The sequence below is a fragment of the Mesoplodon densirostris genome, chromosome 6 (genome assembly GCF_025265405.1).
Source record: "Mesoplodon densirostris isolate mMesDen1 chromosome 6, mMesDen1 primary haplotype, whole genome shotgun sequence".
NCBI lineage: Eukaryota > Metazoa > Chordata > Mammalia > Artiodactyla > Ziphiidae > Mesoplodon > Mesoplodon densirostris.
The window spans coordinates 35,648,819-35,671,013 of NC_082666.1; the positions used below are offsets into that span (position 1 = coordinate 35,648,819).

The following is a 22,195-nucleotide window of genomic DNA, read 5'->3' on the forward strand; positions in this document are numbered from 1 at the left end:
AATGTCAGTCTGATTTCCTTCCTCTAGGATGTATGTTCCTAAACCTCAGAACAGATTTCAGAGGTCTCATAGGAAGTCAATTCTATCTGTTTGTTGCCAAAACAGTCACATGGCAGACGAAGTATATCGATCCAAAGAAAAGAATAATTGGAACTAAACAGAGGGGGCCAAACACAAGAGGGTTCCAACAACCACGTCACTTAGAGGAATGTCAAAGATAAGCAGTTAAAAGTAAAATATCTTCAAAAGCACATGGAGAAAAAGAAAAGACTAGGGAAAATTGATAAAGAAGGTAAGAATTCACTGAATAACTCTCCCAGCATCTTCTGAGCCCCTATTCAAAGATGTTTATGAAAAAATATTTTTATTGATAAAACATGAATTGTTTCCCCTCTGTGTTTTCCCATTTTCCTCCCCCAATTCAAGCAGGCAACAGGTTTTCTCTTTCTACACATTCTGCCTCAGGGGAGGATTTTGCAAATTTCTTGGATTTTGTTTCTGAACGTTCAAGTCCATTAAGAAGAATGGGGTTTGAGGACAGGAATATTTCCACCAGAATAGTGAGAATCTCATGGATTGGTGAGAGGAAAGAGAGCTCAGTGGGTCCCTGAAGCCTGCAACCTGCTCACTAGCAAAAGGCCACAAATTTGGGCGGATCTGGGAGGAAAAGGCCATGTGGTGCACCATAGAATCTCTCTAGACTGAAGGCATAAACTCTCAGCCTTGACAAGGACTCCACATGTGGCGAAGAGCAGTAGTTCTGAAAGGACCACAGAGGCTGAGGCAGTGGATAGCTCAGTAGACAGATGACCAATGACGGGAGTCCTGCCTGAGTCTGTGGCTCTTTAGCAAAACTCTGTGGGTTTTAGATGATTTGTGAGCATCTAAGACAGGAGAAGCAGTCAGTAGAAAGAAATCAGAGAAACAACTGGGGCTGGCTTTCCCAGAGGGATGGGGTTCTGCATTTGGAATGAATTGATCCAAAAAGACACAAAGGAACGTCATCTTGCACACCTGAGATTACAGACGGATTCGTATTCAATACAAGTGTCTCCCAAGGGTCAACAGTGCCACTGAAATCTCTTGACTCTTGGCTGCTCTGATAAATAAAGGAGCACTGGTCTGAAAAGTCAGTTTGACATTTAACTCTGCCACTCCCAGGGTGTGAGATATGGGGGCAAAGCGTTTAGTTTCTCTGAAACTTCATTTTACCTTTTAAGGGGCATCAGTTCCTCAAGTCATTGTGAAGCTCAAATGAAATAATACATATGAAAACACTTAGCAAATAGCAAAATACAATACATGTATAAGGCATTACCACTGAAACTCTGCCTTCTTATAGGACTTGTCCAGGTGCTCTGTTTGATTACTGTCACCCTGCTGTTCTGCTGGAAAACCTGACCCGCCCCCCACCACTGCAACCCCCTTGTCAGTTCTAACTTGGTGCCAGGATAAGTCCTAGCACAGCCTTCCTGACACCTCTGCTTACCCATTATAATCGGTTAGAAGGAAGGTATTGTCACTGCCATTCTCAAGTGCATAGGAGATTGGCGTCCCATAGTTGGTGGTGTCAGAGGATTTCATCCAGAACGTGCAGGTTACAGCACGGAGGGATGGAAGCACACCATCCAGCATGACGTAACCATAGATGCCGGAAACTTCAAAATCCAGGTTAAAACCTGCAGACTGTTCTGCAACAAATAAGAAAGTATGAGCACACATACAGATGGCCAATAGACACGTGAAAAGATATTCAACATCACTGACTATTAGAGAAATGTAAATCAAAACTACCATGTGGTATCACCTCACACCAGTTAGAAGAGCCATCATTAAAAAGTCTACAAATAATAAATGTTGGAGAGGGTGTGGAGAAAAGGGAACCCTCCTGTACTGTTGGGAATGTAAATTGGTGCAGTTACTATGGAAAACAGTATGGAGGTTCCTCAAAAAAGTAAAAATAGAGTTACCATATGATCCAGCAATCTCACTCCTGGGCATGTATCTGGAGAAAACTCTAATTCTAAAATATAGACGCACCCCGATGTTCACAGCAGCACTGTTTACAATAGCCAAGACATGGAAGCAACCTAAATAGCCATCAACAGATGACTGGATAAAGAAGATGTGGCACGTATACATATATATGGACCATTTAAAAATGTGGACCATTTTTAAAGTCTTTATCGAATCTGTTACAATATTGTTTCTGTTTTCTGTTTTGTTTTGTTTGGCCAGGAGGCATGTGGGATCTTAGCTTCCCAACCAGGGGTCGAACCCACACCCCCTACGTTGGAGGACGAAGTCTTAACCACTGGACAGCCAGTCCCTAACAAATTCTTTTAAATAAAATCATCAGTGAGTATCTAAGACAGGAAACGCACTCAGCAGTGAAAGGAAGCTGAGAAACAGGGAATAGTTGGAAGGAGAGGTGGGGTTGGGGAGTCATTAAAGATGAGAGACTCTAAGCACATGTGTGGAGTGACTGAGAGACTCTAAGCCCATGTGTGGAGTGACTGATACTGCAGGAGAGAAGGAGGGGGTCACTGCAAGGGCAACCCTCCATCCCTGCTCAGGGCTCTGGCTCTTCTCCATTTTAAGAGCCCCAATCCTGCATATCCCACTCAACAGAACAAAAGTCCTACAGCTAAAAGACTCCAGTGCTCCGAGAAACCAGTTTAGCATTGACTCTCAATCATATCTGTGGATTCTGACCTTCTAAATCAAGGGACCTTTCAAAGCATCCTTTCTAAACATGCAGAACGTGAACAGTTCTGCTAAATTAGATTTTCTCCATTTCTCCCTTACATCTCTAAGCTTCAGCCTCCTGTGCTACTGAAGATAACATGAACCAGTCTAGTGGGTGGCTGTGAAGAATGAGTACAAAATGCTTCACATAGTTTTTGGTATACAGGTGGTGCTCAGTGCAGGTAAAAATTGACACTGTTATTATATCATTATTGTTAGTATTGTTATTAATAACATTAAGTTCATATATACCTGTTTCACACCTGCTGCCTGAAAATCCTGGCTGACATTTACAACTGTATGAGTTTAATTCATCCACACAGGTGGCCTGATTTCTACAGGGGTTAGACTGACATTCGTTGATGTTCAAATCACAGTGTGGCCCTGTGAAGCCCACTGCACACTGGCACCTGAAAGAAAACAAACTATTGTAACAGAATAGCTGCAGAAAGGGCGTTAGAAGCAGTGTCCAATGACAACATTGTCTCAAAAGACTCTGAAAAGCTGAAGTGCTATTATGATCTCTCTTATATGTGGAATCTAAATATATGTGCGCACACACACACACACACACACACACACACACACACACACCCCAAGCTTACAGAACATAAGTCAGAGACAGGGGGTGCGAAGTGGGAGAAATAGGTGAATCCTTTTTGTTTTTCTTTTTTTTCAGTTTAACTAAATTGAATTTTTTAAAAGCCCTGAAATGCTGAAACATATTTTCCCCATTAAAACAGCGCTTTAACTGTTACTTTTTTTAGTTCATTCAAACAAACCTATTTAAGACAACGTATATTTGAGATATTGTAGTAGCAAAAATAGAGTATAAAGCAGTTCTGGTCAAGGTGAAGTATTATTCATACATTGGGAATTTCTCTCCCCACAGAAGTGCTAGAAAAAATAAAAATTCACATATGTTAATCCAATCTTTATAACAATGAGGTACTTTACAGATGAGTAAACCGTGGCTCAGAGAGGTTAATTTGCCTGAGTCCTCTTTTTACTAAGTGGTGGAGGAGGACTCTGACCTCAGTCTAGTGGCTTTTTCTTAATCAGTATGCCATACAGTCTCTGTGGTATGCAACAAACGATTTAAACCCCTCAGAATGGAGTACACATCTAATGATGTCAAATGTTGACAAAGGTGTCATGAAATGGGAAATCTCAGTGAGTAGAACTATCATTTGGCAATGTCAAGGGAAGTGGAGAGTCTGTACTCCCAGAACCCTGTATGTCCATTTCTAGTATGAACTCTAGGAGATTACTGCCCAGGTGCACAAGGACACATATAACAAATGTTCACAACAGCATCATTCTACACGTTCATGGAGAAGTGAATGGGAAAATAAACCATGGTATAATCACTCAGTGGAATACTAATCAGCAGCTGAAATGAACAAACTAGAGCCAAATATATCAGTCTTGAAAATACATAGTATTGAGTGAAAAAACAAAACCCCCAATACAAAAGGATATATGTACATATGATATGATACCACTTAATGTAACATGTAAAACTATACTATATGCTGTTTATGAAGTCATATACATAGTAAAACATAAAGTCTGAATGAGAAAGATATAAACCAACTTCAGGATCCTGATTACTATCGGGGAAGAAGAGAAATATGTGTGGGTGTTGTGCATGTGTGTGTGTATGTGTGCATATTTGGAGGGACTCCAAATCTATCTTTAGAATTTGATTTTTTAAAAACAAAAGATATGGGCTTCCCTGGTGGCGCAGTGGTTGAGAGTCCTCCTGCCGATGCAGGGGACATGGGTTTGTGCCCCGGTCCAGGAAGATCCCACATGCCGCGGAGCGGCTAGGCCCATGAGCCATGGCCGCTGAGCCTGTGCGTCCGGAGCCTGGGCTCCACAACGGGAGAGGCCACAACAGTGAGAGGCCCGCGTACCGCAAAAAAAAAAAAAAAAAAGATATAAATCAAATATGGCAAAAGGCTAAGGTTTGATAATTACTGTGATGAGTGTATGACTTTTATTATTCTTTGTAATTTTCTGTATGTCTGAAATATTTTTAATTAAAAAGGAACTGCCCAATAAATGTAGTTAATATTGTTACCAGCATGTTTAGATGGGGACCTCTTTCATATTGGCAATAATATGAATAAATGGTATTTGGGGGTTTAAAAGAAAATCTCAGTTGGAATTGGCATGTATCTTTATGGAGTTCTGTGTAGTTGAGGGTAAATCTATTTTGGCTAGAATTTCACTCATCTTTATATGCACATGTGTGATATCATTATGGCAGTTCAATATCTTTGTCTATGAAACAGATTCACTTTGGTGGCAACTAACATTCCTTTTGAATTAGAAGGGTTTACCTTCACCTTTCCTCTAGTTAGGATTTAGACAAATTTGGTATTCATCAGTTGTTTTGGACCCTGGGGAGAGTTTGGAACTCTTGCTGTTCATTTGGAAATTTCTCATTGCCTACGGTTAGGGGCTGTATGCCAGAAGATATAAAAAAGCCCACGAAAAGATGATGCTACCCTGCTAAGACCTCATTTCCATGTTAAGAGTGAAAGTCTCACTGGCAGAACTGGCTTCCTATTTCTTCCAGATAGTATCCTAGCTCTGTTAGGGGACAGTAATGGAAGGGGGCTGAACCGGAAAAGTACTGGGAAATGTTGCAACTGGGGTAGAATTCTTTTTTTTTTTTTCTTTTAACTTTTGAAAACTTATAGAACCAGTTGCTTGTTGAGGGCAATAAAGTTTCCTAAAATTCTGCAAGCAAGACCAGTCTGTCTTTTGCACTGCAGAAGCCACAGATCCTGCAAGAGGAAGGGGATGGAATAGGGCAGACTTGATAGTAATAAAAAAAAAAAAGTGTTGGTTTTCAAACTTTGCTACTGGCACCCTAAGAGCTGCCTTAGGAAGACAGAGTCTTTCTCCCCACAAACACCACTATTTTCAACCCCAAAAGCTTAGCTTTTATTGTTTTATTTGTTTACACTCAGATTTCTCCTGAAACAAGGGTTACTAAACTAAAAAAAAAAAAAAGGTTTGAAAACCATAGTTATAGAATGTAGAATGGCGCTGTGACAGTAGAATTGCACAATTCCTATTTTAGCTAGTGGGAAAACTCCAGCTAAAATATAAAACATTTAAGACTGGGTTTTGTACAGTGCCTCTGTATTTGCTTCTGAATAAACGTGCTTTCTTTCATCTTTTATGACTTCCCAAGTATAGAACAGTGGTTTCCAAGTCTGGCTGTGCATCAGAATCACTGGGGAACTTAAAACATATAGGTTGTCTATTTTAAAATTATAGACTTTACTCAAGACTTAGGCAATCAGAACATCAGGTGGTAGGCTGATTCTACCATAGCTTATCCTTGGGCTAGGATTTGGGAAGGGCTGACTTGGAATTCAAAGTAATACTCTGTAAAGACTGCAGAATGACTGAACAGTTAAGATAATAAAAATAGTGAAAGGAGCCAGACTTAGTCTTTTACCTGAAGCTATTGGCACCATCCTTGCAGGTAGCTCCATTTTTGCACGGTTGGCTGAAGCACTCATCCATGTTTATTTCACACCGGCTGCCCAAAAATCCAGGTGGGCACTTGCACAAGAACCCCCCAAGCTGATCTTCACAGACTGCATTATTTAAGCAGGGGCTTGACTGGCATTCATTGACTTCTGTTTCACAGTGTAGGCCTGGGGATGGATGAGGACGAGAACCAGCCCACATGTTAACCCCCTGGGAAAACTGGGATCAAGGTGCTGACTCCTTAGAGCATGCTGCTTCTAAAGGATGGGAATGGAGGCTGCAGAGCCGCTGGCCTACCAAACTGGTTTCAGAGCCATTCTTCAACAAGCTCTGGCTTTTCTAAATCATTTTAGGACTGTGTTTTTGAAAATCTGCTCTTTCAACCTTACCTCTTTCTGAAACTAACATTAGCAATGAATATCTAATTGAGATAATGTTAAAAAATGGAACTAGCAAATTTAGTTCAAAATGTTCCTCTGTTTCTTTGACCTTGCCTCTTTCCTTCACTGATCATTTTCTGTTTTGGACTTCTTCTTTATCAGTTAAGTGTAGACAGATAGATATTTTAACTCTATTATTTAGCATCCATTCACAATATGATTTTATATAATTTAACTCCAGTTCCTTCTTCAGTGTTTGTCTTAGCATATAAACTCATGTCTTCTCTCTCTCTTTCTGTCTCTATATACACATATATATATACACACATGTACAGGAACATATTATTTTTTCTGAACTGTTTTAAGAGTAAATTGTAGAAATGATGCCCTTTTACCCCTAAATGCTTCAGTGTGAATTTTCTCAAAAATAAGGACTCTCTCTTATGAAATCACAACACAGCTGTAAAATCAGAAAATTAATATTAACTTATATAATATTACATATATATATATATATATATATATATATATATATGTAATGTTCGTAAATGTAATGATTTCTGGGGCTTTACAGAACTCTATGACAACTAGGAAGAATGGAAACATCTTACCCATGTATCCTTTCACACACGTGCAGCGATAACCAGCCAAGCCATCAACGCAAGTTCCTTTATTTGAACAAGGACTGGAGCTACACTCATTTATGTTTTCTTCACAGAGTTGACCTGCAAAGAATCATAGAATATTTGAGCTGGAGAAAACTGAAAGGAATTTAAGACTAATTGGTTTTCAAGCAAGTTGTTCAGGTGTAAGAGCAAAACCATTGGAAATCATGGCTAACATGTTTGTGAAAAATTTTGCTCTTTGCCAAATACAATTATTTGCTGAATAATATTCCAATATATGTTATATATATGATACCTATCTATTTATCTATCTATCTATATATCTATATGTATCTATGTATGTATGTATCTATCTATCTACCTACCTACCTATCTCACATTTTCTTTATCCATTCATCCCTTGATTTATACTTAGCTTGTTTCCATATCTTGGCCATTGGTTATTGTGAATAATGCTGCAATGAACGTGAAAATACAGATATCTCTTTGAGATAGTGATTTCATTTCCTTTGGATGCATACCCAGATGAGGGATTGCTGGACTGTATGGTAATTCTATTTTTAATATTTTGAGGAACCACCATGATGTTTTCCATAATGGCTGCACCAATTTACATTCCCACCAACAGTTCACAATGGTCCCCTTTTCTCCATGTCCTTGCCAGCACTGTTATCTCTTATCTTTCTTAATTTTTAATTAATTTTTATTGGAGTATAGTTGATTTACAATGTTGTGTAAGTTTCTACTGTACAGCAAAGTGAATCAGTTATACATATATACACTCTTTTTAGATTCTATTCCCATATAGGTCATTACAGAGTATTGAGTAGAGTTCCTTGTGCTACACAGTAGGTCCTTATTAGTTATCTATTTTAAATATAGTAGTGTTTATATGTCAATCCCAATTTATCCCTCCCCCTCCTTTTCCCTTTGGTAACCGTAAGTTTGTTTTCTACATCTGTGACTCTATTTCTGTTTTGTAAATAGGTTCATTTGTGCCATATTTTTTAGATCCCACATATAAGCAATATCATATGATATCTGTCTTTCTCTTTCTGACTTACTTCACTTAGTACAATAATCTCTAGGTCTATCCATGTCTCTGCAAATAGCATTACTTCATTCTTTTTCATGGCTGAGTAATATTCCAGTGTGTGTGTGTGTGTGTGTGTGTGTGTGTGTGTGTGTGTGTACACACCCCCCCACATCTTCTTTATCCATTCCTCTGTCGATGGACATTTATCTTTTGATAATAGCCATTCTAACAGGTGTGAGGTGGTAACTCATTATTTTAAGGATTCCAGGGTTAATATTCTAAGAACGAGAAACTTTGCCCTTACCTGTGTAACCAGATAGGCATTCACAAATGAACTCCCCAACTCGGTCTTTACAAATTCCATTGTTGTAGCATGGCAGTGAGCTGCATTCATCAATGTCTGTTTCACATTTTAAGCCTAAAATGCAAACCAGACACTGAAGGTCAATCAAAGAGCAGATTAACAGAAACAGAACCATGATCATTTAAAGATAATTATCCCAATAATCTGAATTTATAGGGAGTGGTGGTGGTGAAGGAAAGGGCAATATTTGTTAAGAGCTACCATCTAGTTAAGTATTTAATGAAGGTATTACCTCTCTCTAAACAGCTTTAAGATATCCTTATAAGGATACATAAAAGATAGCAAAAGATCCTAAGTTAGAAGTAGAGGGGTGAAAAGGGAAATCTGGAAGCACAAAATAGAGCCAGGAATTAGTTTAATTCCAAAGTGAAAAATACAGAGTCATGTATACTTGCTACCAAGGCCACTTGGTGGAGGAGGGGTGGCAGGACTAAATCCTGCCAGATCTCAGCTCATATGTCAGGTATCCTAGAATGGGGTGCATCTTCCCATAGGGTGCACACAGGCTTTCTATGGGCTAGCTCTGCCGAAACCCACGTTCTTCTACACCAGGGGGTCTCAAAGTGTGGTCCCTGGACCAACAGCATCAGTAATCCCCTGGGAATGTGATAGAAATGCAAATTCTCACAACTTCCCTAGACCTACTGAATCAGAAATTCTGAGATTGGGCTCCAGCAATCCGTGTTTTAAGAAGTCCTCCAGATGATTCTGATGCACGTCAAAATTTGAGAATCACTGCCCTATATTATGCTTTTCTCAACCACCTCTCATTTATAAAATTCTAGGACAAGTTCATTATTTCTTGTGGAATGTTGGGACAAAAATTTTTATAAGAATTGAAACACACACACATGCACATATGCACATGTTGAAATAAGTGGAATGCCAACATTCTGTATTTTGTTTTCCAACTTCTCTTTTGCTTATTTTGTGGTGAATTATTTAAATACCACTTTCTCATTAAAAACACTTCATGTTGGTGGCATAAAACTCGAAAAAAATGTAAAAACTGCATTTCTGGAAGAAAACAGGAAACTATTTTAAATAAACTGCAATTTTTAAGATATAGTTCATTTCTCCTCAAAAATTATATTTCTGGACTGAGCTGGAATTTGAAACAAACTGCAAGAAAACATAATTCTTACATAATTCCTACATAATCAAGTTCAAAGCCACGCTGTTTTTCTAAGCACAGCTTCCAGAAAGAAATAAAGCAACAAATCATGGCCATTCATAAGAACTTCCATTCATGTGAAGCAAATGAGAGAAACTGGAGTTTGTTTAAAAATGTTTATGCTGGACAATCTGTTCTATGTTGAGTGTCATGCATTTAATTTGTGTTAGAATGCAACCTTGGACACGGCCTCTGGAACTGTATTCCAATTTAAATTGTGAGTTATGATGTGACTTTTCATAGAGAAGATGATTCTTTATTCTTCACCCCAAAACGTGCAAAGAAAGCTGTCATTCGTAAGATATGTATGCTTTTTTCACTTATTGGTTTGTCTTGTTCAACCAAACTTTTGTGCAATTATACAGTCTAATGTATCTTACGGCATTTATTTTTAATGTTTCAAAGTTTGATACTGCAAGTCACAATGATACTGTATGAAAAACACATGAAAATTTGCATTCCTCTGTGTTACCTGTATATCCATGTGGACAGAGACACACATAACCACGTCCAAGTTGTTGGCAGGTTCCACCATTGTGGCAGGGGTTTAAGAAACATTCATGGAAAACCTACCAGTGGCAGAAAAGAAATTTATCAGAGACAAAACACTATTTGTTTCAAAGCAATTCTGAGTAGGGAGTTAGATGGTTTACATCAGGTTTCGGTTTCCAGGTGAGTCCAGCTGGACGGCTGCCTGCATAACGCTGGTACCTGCCATATATGGGCACAAATGCTATATATTATTCTTGAGTGATGTTCTGATAAACCCAGGCAGTGTTGCTAAATGCTGGCTCCATTTAAAGCATTTAAAAAAGTATACTAAGGACAGGCCCCAACCCAAACCAGCTAAATCAGGAATCTGTGGAAGTGGTATCTGTGCATCATTTTTAAAAGTAAGCCAGTGGATTCTAATATGTCTGTGTCCATTACGTGCAGTTTCAAATATGACTTACGAAGCCCTTATAAGTGAGTATGTTTGGATGTAGGAAGTGAAAGTAAGAAATATAACTTCATTATCCTCCTTAAAAATACTTAAAGCCAAGGAATTTATTATGACATTGGGCAAGGTGCATTCAGAGTAATGACTGAATCACCCAAAATAATTATTCTTAACTAGTCTTCAAAAAAATAAATGGAAAAGTTTTATGAGTTATGTTTCTTATTTTTTTAAAAACCCACAACTTACTCCAATAAATGATTTTTATTTTTGCTGGCAAAAAATTTAAATAACTTTCATGAAAGTTGAGTAACTCTTCCTGCTAATCGGAAAAGGCCTTTGGTTAATCCAAACGCCCTTACTCAAATGATGGGTTATGCTCATGGTACATGGTACATGTTCATTATTAGCAAATCAAAAGAGTCCCCACATCCACAATTCTCTGTGCCAGACACTGCTGGGAAAAATTCCCATTTCTGGTACTTAGAACTTCTAATGCTGCATTTTTGGAAAGTTCATTTTATAAGTCATAAGCAAATGTAATTATTCATTGATAATATTCATGAGTCTTGATTACTTGAAGTTTCAACTCTGGTAGTTTTCCTCTGTGGGACATGTATAATGACAAATTGTTCTCCAAGAATTCCATTAGAGAACATTTTATAAATATAAAATGGACTTGCCTGACTGCTGACTTCATACTTCTTTTTGATATGTCCAGGAGAAGCAACGGGCACTACACTTTCCTCTGCTGCTGAGAAAGTTGAACTAAAACCTAATAAAATTAATGGGAAAACAACTGAAAAACACATTTGTGTGTAGTAGATATTACCAATAAATAGACTCTATTTATTTTTTTCTTTTTCTTTTTTTAAAATTGAAGTATGGTTGTTTTACTGGTAATTTCTGCTGTACAGCAAAGTGATTCAGTTATACAAATACATACATTCTTTTTAAAAATTCTTTTCCATTATGGTTTATCATAGGATATTGAATATAGTTCCCTGTGCTATACAGTAGGGCCTTGTTTATCCATTCTATATATAACAGCTTACATCTGTTAATCCCAGCCTCCCACTCCACCCCTCCTCCAAAAGCCCCTCCCCCTTGGCAACCACAAGTCTGTTCTCTAGGAGCAGACTCTATTTAAATACCATAGTCAAGATTCTGATTCTCAGAGTGGGCAAAGCCACATATATTTTGTTTCAGTAATATAAAGAGAGCGTAGAGATGGATGGAATTATGTCATTAAATTCTAGACTTTTAGAAATTTGGAATTTATCAAGTTCGACATTCCCAAAATAAGAATCTTTGAGTCACTGTCATCAAAAAGACCTTCAAAAGGATAGTTTAACACATCCAGACACCCAAAGGCACCGAAAATAGTAATATTCAGAATTGAAGCTACCGCAGAGATAAACAAAAGTCTCCAACCCAGGATTACATGAGAAATGAAGTATATCATCTTACTGGAACAATCTGTGATGGATCTGGCACCAGTGATGGTTGTAGTTCCATAAAAGGGACAAGATAAGCAGAAAGACTTCCCTGGATTGGGTTGGTAGTAGTCTTGAGGACATGGATAACAGGGCATTAACCCAGAACGAGAGAACTCTCCTACTGGACAAGGCACTGCAAAAGTAAGAACAAATCATTTGTGCTTCATAGTAGTATACCCTACCTCTAAAAGAAGCGCATTAAGCTTTGGTTATAAGAAAGCTAGCACATTGCTAATATTTTCTCTCACACGTACTTAATACCCAGACCATTTTATCACCTAGATAAATGTTTTGTTGTTTCCTTCCCATCTTTAACAACACATAGCAACTCAGTAAAAATCAGAATTGGCCATATAATATTGTGTTATGATTTTTCCACTTAACTTTATATCATAAGCAAATCATTCCCCAAATCATTAAGTAACATGGTGTTTAACAAATGAAAAATAGTACATCTCATTGGCAGACCATAATTGATCTCACATTTCCTCTCCTATTGGACACTTAGGTTGTTTCTACTAGTTTGCTATTATAAATAATGCTGACATGAAATTTTCTATATAAATTTTTTAATATAGCTCTGATTATTTCCTTGGGATAACACTTGACTTTGAGTAGTTGAGTAGTTAGAGCTAAAGATATGACAATTTAAAGCCAGAAATATGTCATGCCCAAATCTTTAAATAATGTAATTTACAGTCCCATTGGCAGTGTATGAAATTGCCCTTCTCACTGCATGCTCAGCATTCAAAATGATTATTTAATTTTTTCCTACCTGAAGGTAAAAATGGAATCACGCTGTTATTTTAATTTGCATTTTGATGATAAATGAAGTTGCATTTTTTACGTTTACCAGAAATGTTTATTTCCCCTGTAGAGTTGTCTATTATTTATTGGGGGTCTTTTATTTTTAAAACTTTTAATGTCATTTTGGGTTAGACATGCTTTTCGTAAACAACATGCAGTTGAATATTATCTTTTAACCAAATTGGAAATTCTCTTGCCAAGATTTGGTGGAATATAAGAAAACAGCCCCAAACATAAATTTTGGTTACATTTGGCAGAGGGATAGTGGGGTGGAGTAGCCATGACTAAATCCTTGGGTTGGGGTTTTAGACTGTGACCCATAGACAAATTCAGGTGGAGTGTGTGAACTCGAGTCATTTGGGTGAGCCCTAAAACCATTATAAACTGAGAAAACTACTAAAACTATTAAGACTTGTCTGCATAAAATTAAGTATAGAAGACAGGACACAGGGAAACAGCTACTCAGGATATCAGCATACTTATCATTCTTGATAAGATGGATTCTTGGATTCTTGATAATAAAAATTAGTATAGCAGAAATAATTACCAATATGGTGAAAAATTTAGAGATACCCTTGAGGCTCAAGGGAGCATGATACTCCAAGTGATGGCATCTCTTTTTTATTGGTATGACAATAAACATTAAGTAAATGACAACACATCTGTCGTAATCTCAAGACGCCTTGATCAAATTTCTTAAGCAAAAACAGCCAGGCAAATCTTTTGTAAAAGAGCTCTTTTACGTACCCAACTGACAAAAAGTAGAGGGTTGAATCAAGAGATGGCAGAAGATAACATAGATATTAATGCATATTTAGAAAAAAAAATCTCTCGTGGCTACATTTGTTATATTCAAGAAGAGTTTTAAACTACAAGTATCTTTGTTTCACCAAGAATAAAATAATCTACTCTGTTACTAGATGTAGACAGGGCATTGCACAAACATATTATAAGCCTATAGGAGTGTAAAATGGGTTTTCTGATTCCCAAGTTTCCAAAAATGATTGTCTATTTGGAAAAGGCACCTTCCAAATAGCTAATTAGTTAATTGGAAGCATAAATCTTCCACTGATAAAAGTATAAATTTTCTGTTTGAGAAGATATCTATGAGTGTGCATCATATGCTAAAAATTTAAATGCTGTCACTTAAACCCAAGATGCTATAATGAATTAAACTGTTTTTTTCCATATAACTTTTTCCAGTACAATCTTACCCTTAAAAAGAAACAAAGACTGTGCCCCTAAAAACTGACAGAATTATACTGTCAGTTGTAGCACATAATTATACTATAATTGTCAAAAATTATACTAAGATATAATAGTAATAAAATCTTAAGATTAAAAATCAATTAGCATCTCAAAATAGCAAACATGGTGTTGTGATGTCTATACTTTGCTTTTTGACCTAGAAAGTGTAAAATAAACTTTCATGTGGAAATTAGTTTAAATTACATTCCAAGGGCAGACAGTTGTCATTACAAATATACTTTCTAAGAGTGAATAATCAGCATTTAATATATAATTTATATATGCAGTACATATATATATATACACACACACATATACATACACACACATATAATATATGAATGTATAAACATACACATATACATAATAATAGCACTATCTAGTACACAGGACAGCATTAAATACACACACATGCATACACACATGACACAGTTCCTAATGGACTAATGTCATAAGAGAAGATGTGAGAAAGTTTCATTTTGAACCTTGGCCAGAGAAACTGTGGTTTCTAAATCAAGACAAATGGAACAAAATTCTTCTCACCTCTTCTACTGTAGAGAAAGAGAAAAAAAGTATTCAAATATGCCAAAAGTGATATCAAAATAGAATTAAAAATAAAGCATTGAAATGACCAGGGAAAAATGTAACCTCACATGTCTGTCCCCCGATAGTGTAAAGGAATAAATACAGCCTTGGAGTCATTGGTTTCCTATGACAAAGCCAGAAGTCAAAGACTCTTATTCTGAGCCTCCTTTTAACTTCATCCTACAGGGTTGGGCTAAGAAGTGTTATCATCCTGTCCACAAATAATCTTTCCTTCTGTTGGGACCATATGTAAACAACACCACCACCAAAAACTCATTTGTGGGATTAATTATTTTGATAAAAATCATTTTCAAAAAATGGAAAGTTTCAGACTCTTTTGTAACCAAGGACTCAAGACTATTTAATATCCTAATAAGTGACAATAGGTGAAATGTATAAAGAATGTTACATTATGCTAACATAGTAATAGACTTAAAGATAACTGCTATATTTATTAATGATATTTTAAGTTCAACAGGCCAAAGGAGGCAAAAAGTGGTATGTCAGCAAAAAATAAGATAAACTGTACAACGTGCCCATAAAACATAAATCAGTACAGAAAGAGAAAAGAGGAGAAGGAGGGAAAGAAAGAAGGGGAGGGGGAGAGAGGGACAGAAAAGGGGTTGGCTGAAAACTAAGGAAAATATATAAGGGACTGTTTTAGAACTCACACACATTTAAATTTGAAGTAAAAGTAACACGGTGTTTATCCAGCACCACAGGGGAAGGTGTCATTACCAAATATTACCAACTCCTACTCAGGACAAGTAGACTGTGGTTAAACATATGCTAGAAATATTAGCAGAAATGGAACAGTTACCAGAAGCTTAGAGATTTTCTGGGAATTATAATTACTTAATTGCAGTAATTTGCTATTAGAAAACCTCAAGGTTTATTTAGAAGGTTAAAGTATAAAAATTTGTCAACTATGAACTTGTTTCACTGTAAAAATCCTAGTTGCTTTTGTGGTTGGAAGGAAGGAAGGAAGGAAGGAGAAAGGGAGGGAGGGAAAGAGGGAGATGGGAGGGAGAGGGAGGGTGGCGGGGAGAGGGGGAGAGGGAGAGGGAGGGAGGGAGGGAGGGAGAGAGAGAGAGGATTTTTCCCTGCAGACTTTCTTCCATAGTTAGCTTGTATACTGACAAAATAATAGAGTCTTTGGCAGATCTCTTTCAACCATAATGTGAGGTTTTGTTTGACTTTTAATTAAAAAAAAAAAATCCACAGCTGGTATTACACACCACACATGGTTTATGAGTTTCAAATAGGTCCTAGTTAAATTCTCTTCAAGTGAAACATCAGGTTGATGAACTCTGCTCTCCCAATTCCTCAGGTCTAAGAGGCTTTCATCTACTGTGAAATTCTGAGAGTCAAACCGATGGAGCATATAAAACCTATAACTCACAGTATGTATTTCCTGTAGCACTTATGAGGACTACGACTCCCAGGATGCAATGCTGGACACGCCCCATCCCCTCCCTACCACTACACTCAAACATCCTAAGCATTTGTTTTCTAGGACTCTCAGCCTCTAACTGGATGCAGATGTATATATGATTGGGGTACAGTGAGGATGGGATGTGTGTGTGTGTAGCTTGAGGGAATGGGGAACCAGCAGACTGGCTTCTTAAAAACATCACTCACTCAGTAAGGGAAGAGTTTAAACTTTCAGATTGCCATAGACCTTAGGTTTTTCAGTAAGGGTATAAAGAATGGGGAGGACTCACCATTTTTTAAAAAGTCATCTTTTAGCCAGGCGTGCTTGTTTGTTCTGTTCCCAGTGAGGTAGCAGAGGGAGGCCAACAACTTTTTATTTTTTGCAAAGTTCCACTGAACTTGCAAAGTCATCGCAGTTTATGGGAGTTTCTGGCAATAGGCTGACCTTGCCTGTCAGACCTAGTTTCACTGTCATTCTAAGTTTTCATCTTTTACTTTTGTTTATGGCTTCCAGTTTTTTCACTGCTGGAAAACTGGACTTGGTAGGGATGTTAGAACTATTTGAAAAATAGAACTCTAATCTTTATATTTCTATTTAAACCAGTGGTTCTCAATATGTGGTCCCTGGACCAAACAGAATCAGCATCACTTGAGAACTAGTTAGAAATGCAAATTCTCAGGCCCCACACCTGACCTGCTGAATTAAAAACTCTGGGGCTGGGGCCCACCAATCTATGTTTTAACAAACCCTTCATGGTGACATCTGAGAATCAAAATTAGTCATACTTTAGAATCACCTGGGGGAACTTCAGAAGAAAACCAGAAAACTTAAATCAGAATAGCTGGCGGTGGGGCAGAGACTGGGTTTCAGTATTTTTAAAATACTGATGTAAACGTGCAATGATTCTAGTATGCAGCCAGAGTGGATAATCACTCATGAAGATCTTCAAACTGTAGGGAATGAACATTACAATTCAGAGGTTGTCTTTTTAGAGTTTCAAGGAACATTAGATAAGACCTCATTTTATACCCGAGGAATCTAAGTTCCTAGTTGAGATGTATTTCTATCATATCATGTGGCCACATGGTTACAAATGTTGAGGGCTGCGACCAAGTCCTGTGCTTCTTGTGTGCTCCTAACGGTACCAGCACGGTGTTTATATTATGGGTGTTTACACTTAAGTATTGACTGGCCGACTAGAAGGAAACTCTCTATGAAGAGACAGTTATTTACATTCTTTGCATGCAGCAGACATATGGTTTTGCTAAAAAGATTCCACTCCTCCATGGGTAGAACCTAGGAGGCTTGAAAAAAAAAGCAATGTCTAAGACTTAACCTCCACAAGCAGAAATGTCCACGGCTCCTCTCTTCACAGTTGAAGTATTTTCTGGACATACGAGGCATCCCCGGGAACCAAATGCTGGCTGATAGCTGCCCAGTGGACAAGATTCGCAGGTCTCAAGCCCATTTGACGAGTAGGTGCCTTGTTTACACTGAGCTAAAACGAAAAATGTAACATGGTTAATAACGATGACATCAGCTGTACAAAATTAGCACTGTGTACAATAGGATTTTCCACATTTTAATTTATTTAGGATAGAATGAGGGTCACGAAGAACTCCAAGCATACATGTCATATTTTAGACTCCCCATACTTCTGTATACTAAGTCTTAGGCTCATTTCCAGTTACTTGTATTATGACCTAGCACGGTGTTTGGTGTTTGACACATAGAAAATGTCGACAAACAGTTTTTGGGTGAAGTTAGAAATCTGCACCTCAGAAAGGCACTCTCGTAAGATCAAGCTGTCACGGGGAAGCTTGTTTTTGTACAAGTTCTCAGCTTGTACACTGTTCTCTTGAGTGACTGAAACAAAACACCCGACTGAGCCAGAGTCTCATGACTATGCTGGCACCTTTTTTCACTCTAAGTAAGAACTGGTTGGGCTTCCCTGGTGGCGCAGTGGTTGACAGTCCGCCTGCCGATGCAGGGGATACGGGTTCGTGCCCCGGTCTGGGAGGATCCCATATGCCGCGGAGCGGCTGGGCCCGTGAGCCATGGCCGCTGGGCCTGCGCATCCGGAGCCTGTGCTCCGCAACGGGAGAGGCCACAACAGTGAGAGGCCCACATAACGCAAAAAGGAAAAAAAAAAAAAAAAAAAAAAAGAACTGGCCCTCTTACCTCCTCCTGCCTACAGACACCATTTCATTTGAGGGTTGGCAGAGAGGAAGTAAAAGTAGTCTTAGCAGCAGGCCCAGAGAGGTTAATTAAGGAACTTTCCCAAGCTCATAGCAATGGTTTTGTAGTAGAGCGGGCGTAGGGCCAGATTCCCCAATTCCCAGTGCACTGTCCTTTCCTTCTGCCCTCCTCCTCCGATGACTCTCATTTTCAGCGCCGCTAACATTTTTAGTGCATTTGCAATCACCTAGCACTGCTCTCAAGTTTACATGTGTCATGAAGTACCCACACCTGCATTGGCAACAACAGGCAAGGAGGAACAATTTTGCAATTCCTTCTTTTAGGTGTGTCTTACTGTAACTTTAAATGTGAAAGGAAATGTTTCCATCAGGAATGTTCATTGAGAATAACAGTAACGATATTTTGAAAGGACTGGATATTTTAGTAGCAAGCATAGGTGCATATGGGCCTGTAGTTACTCATTTCCAAGTAAATGGAGAGTGAATCTCATCCTATCAAATATTATTCTAACAAAAAGCAGCCTAATGCTTGCTAAGAGCCATGAAAGTCCTTTCCACCAATTAAAGTGAGATTCACGAAAACACCCAGGTTCATTGATGAATGTGGATTAGAGTTCCTGACAGTGGAGTCTGACTTAGAGCAATGGACGGTTGCAAAAGGAAAGATAAATGGACTTCTCTAAAGTGAGGGAAACATCCAGGTAACAGTTTGCAATTGAAAGAAAGAAAAAAAATCAATTAATGAAATTGCTTTTGGTAATGCTTGTATTTCGTCCTATTTGCCATTGAGATTTTATAACTGGAAACAAAATTTAGGCTTCTGGCCAAAATGAGCACTAAGCCCCTACCTTTACATTCCGAGCTACTTCTTGAATGGAGATATTCAGTGAGAGTTCCAGTTGGACAGGGTTTGCACTCAAGTTGCCCTTCTTCATCTTGATAGGAGCCCATCAAGCAGCTTTCACAGCCAGAATTCTCCAGAGAATAGTAGGTTCCCAAAGGGCAATTGACTGAAGAGAAAACAAGCAGGAAACACTGAATATAGTATGGAATGTGCTTTTTCCCTAAGGCATGAGAGTAATAAAGCCTGCTTCCAGATACTATTGTTTATGGGTTAAATTTTGCTGCCAGAGGCTTACTCACATGATAAACCTTCCAGAAATGTCTTCCTCTAAACCAAGAGTAGATTCTTTTTTTTTTTTTGAGAAAATGCAAATTCTTGTTGACCAAGCTTAGTGTTTATATGATGGGGGCTTTGAAGTGTGGGTTAAAGTTCTAATAAACCAGATTATTCTGGAAACACACAGTTCATGGAAGAAGAGGATAAAGCAATAAATATTTAGGTTAATTTGGGGCTTTGAGATATTAAAAATGATTTCATAGCTGTTCTTCTGAATGGTTTCCCTTATGAAATTGAGTGTCCATTATAGCATTATTTCTAGAAATAAAAACAGGCAAAGGTGATGAGCCTAAAACAAGTGAGTTAAGTCGACCCTTGTCTCTGATTGCAGGAATTACTGCCCACTGAAGGCAAGTCTGAGGCATCCTCAGACCCAAAGGCTCCAAGGAAACAGGCCAATTTTAGAACCTTCCTTCCTTGAAGATTTGGCTTACTATTTGGAGGCCTGGAGTGCAGAATTTCGGAGACCAAAGTGGGATGTTAAATTCACTGAAAGGCTGCTATCAAAGTTAGTATTTTTATAGAGAGGACACTTGAAAGAATCACTTGGGTGATTCTGAGGTGTTACGGTATATAAGAATTACCTGGCAACTTATTAAATTTCAGATTCCAATGCCCTAACCCCAAGGGGTCAGATGCATCCGTTTGGGGATGGGGCCTTAACCAAGCTGCATTTTGAAAGCACTTCAGGGTATAGCTGACACAGGTAGTCTGAAGACCACACTGAGAAATGCAAAATGCTGGCCAAGGCAATTCCTGATTTTCACTCACAGTTTGAGAAAGAAACAAGAGGAGGCTCAGAAAGACAACGTTACTGTGCTTTTGACGGGCTGGTTTATCACACTTGTGAAAAACTCCACTGAGCTCTGGGAATAGCAATAAGAACTGTTGAGGAAGGTTTTCCGACCAGGACACAAGAGCCCCAACCTACAGAGAGGTTAACAGAAGACTCATGTCAGTTGGTTCCATGGAGTGTACAGAGTTTGGTCAGAGGAGATCCTGCCCTCTATAAATGATGACTATGGGGCTTCCCTGGTGGCGCAGTGGTTGAGAGTCCGCCTGCCGATGCAGGGGACACGGGTTCGTGCCCCGGTCCAGGAGGGTCCCACATGCCGCGGAGCGGCTGGGCCCGTGAGCCATGGCCGCTGAGCCTGCGCGTCAGGAGCCTGTGCTCCGCAACGGGAGAGGCCACAGCAGTGAGAGGCCCGTGTACCGCAAAAAAAAAAAAATGATGACTTATTAGGGAAAGAGACTGGAACTGATCCAGATTGTGACAGTCTAAAATAGGGGTAAAAGCTAAGGGACTCGGGGGAGGGACAATGGGGAATGGAAGTCTAATGGGTCTGGGGTATCCTTTCGGGGTGATGAAAATGTTCTGGAATTGTGATAGAGGTGACGGTTGAATGACATTGTGATTGTACTAAATACCACTGAATTGTATACTTTAAAAAATAAATTTATTTATTTATTTTTGGCTTTGTGGGGTCTTCGTTGCTGTGCACGGGCTTCCTCTAGTTGTGGTGAGCGGGGGCTACTCTTCTCTGCGGTGCACGGGCTTCTCAATGCGGTGGCTTCTCTTGTTGCGGAGCATGGGCTCTAGGTGCGCAGGCTTCAGTAGTTGTGGCACGTGGGTTCAGTAGTGGTGGCTTGCGGGCTCTAGAGTACAGGCTCAGTAGTTGTGGCGCATGGGCTTAGTTGATCTGTGGCATGTGGGATCTTCCCAGACCAGGGATCGAACCCGTGTCCCCTGCATTGGCAGGCGGATTCTTAACCACTGTGCCACCAGGGAAGTCCCTGAACTGTACACTTTAAAATGGTTCACTTTATGCTATGTGAATTTCATGTTGGCTGCCTGGGTGGGAATCTCGGCTACACCACTTACTGTCTTAAATGGTAAGACTTACTGGGTAAGTTCTTAGCCTCCTTGGCTTCAGTTTTCTCATGTATAAAATGTACTTAATAAGAATGGTACCTCGGGGCTTCCCTGGTGGCGCAGTGGTTGAGAGTCCGCTTGCTGATGCAAGGGACACGGGTTTGTGCCCTGGTCCAGGAAGATCCCATATGCCGCGGAGTGGCTGGGCCCGTGAGCCATGGCTGCTGAGCCTGTGGGTCCAGAGCCTGTGCTCCGCAACGGGAGAGGCCACAGCAGTGAGAGGCCCGTGTACCGCAAAAAAAAAAAAAAAAAAAAAAAAAAGAATGGTACCTCATACAGTAGCTAAACAGGATTAAACACATGAGACGTGCTCAGCCAGCACACATGAGTGGTCAGAAAGTATGAGTTTCTGTTATTGGAGTTGCTGCTGAAAGCTGTGAGGTCTAAAGATCTAAAAATAAAACTTAGATTTGAGTCGCTCACCTAAAATAATTTTCTTGTCGTGACCAATAGTGGTTATCTAGACTTTTGAGACACTAAGCATGTAACAATAAGAAAATGTAGCTTTCATCACAATATCCCTTTAGAG

At 39.0% G+C, this 22,195-nt stretch overlaps 1 protein-coding gene across 1 annotated transcript in view; it reads right to left on the reverse strand.

Moving 5' to 3' along the window:
* Positions 1-22,195, reverse strand: part of SVEP1 (sushi, von Willebrand factor type A, EGF and pentraxin domain containing 1) — a 185,519-nt gene that overhangs the window by 62,101 nt on the left and 101,223 nt on the right. Inside the window, exons 17-26 of the mRNA XM_060101262.1 lie at positions 19,402-19,563; positions 17,692-17,853; positions 12,252-12,413; positions 11,465-11,556; positions 10,317-10,413; positions 8,611-8,724; positions 7,256-7,369; positions 6,230-6,431; positions 3,001-3,158; positions 1,490-1,691 (exon numbers count right to left, since the gene is read on the reverse strand). Coding sequence (XP_059957245.1) covers positions 1,490-1,691; positions 3,001-3,158; positions 6,230-6,431; positions 7,256-7,369; positions 8,611-8,724; positions 10,317-10,413; positions 11,465-11,556; positions 12,252-12,413; positions 17,692-17,853; positions 19,402-19,563 — 1,465 coding nt within the window. The remainder of the gene's footprint in view (positions 1-1,489; positions 1,692-3,000; positions 3,159-6,229; positions 6,432-7,255; positions 7,370-8,610; positions 8,725-10,316; positions 10,414-11,464; positions 11,557-12,251; positions 12,414-17,691; positions 17,854-19,401; positions 19,564-22,195) is intronic.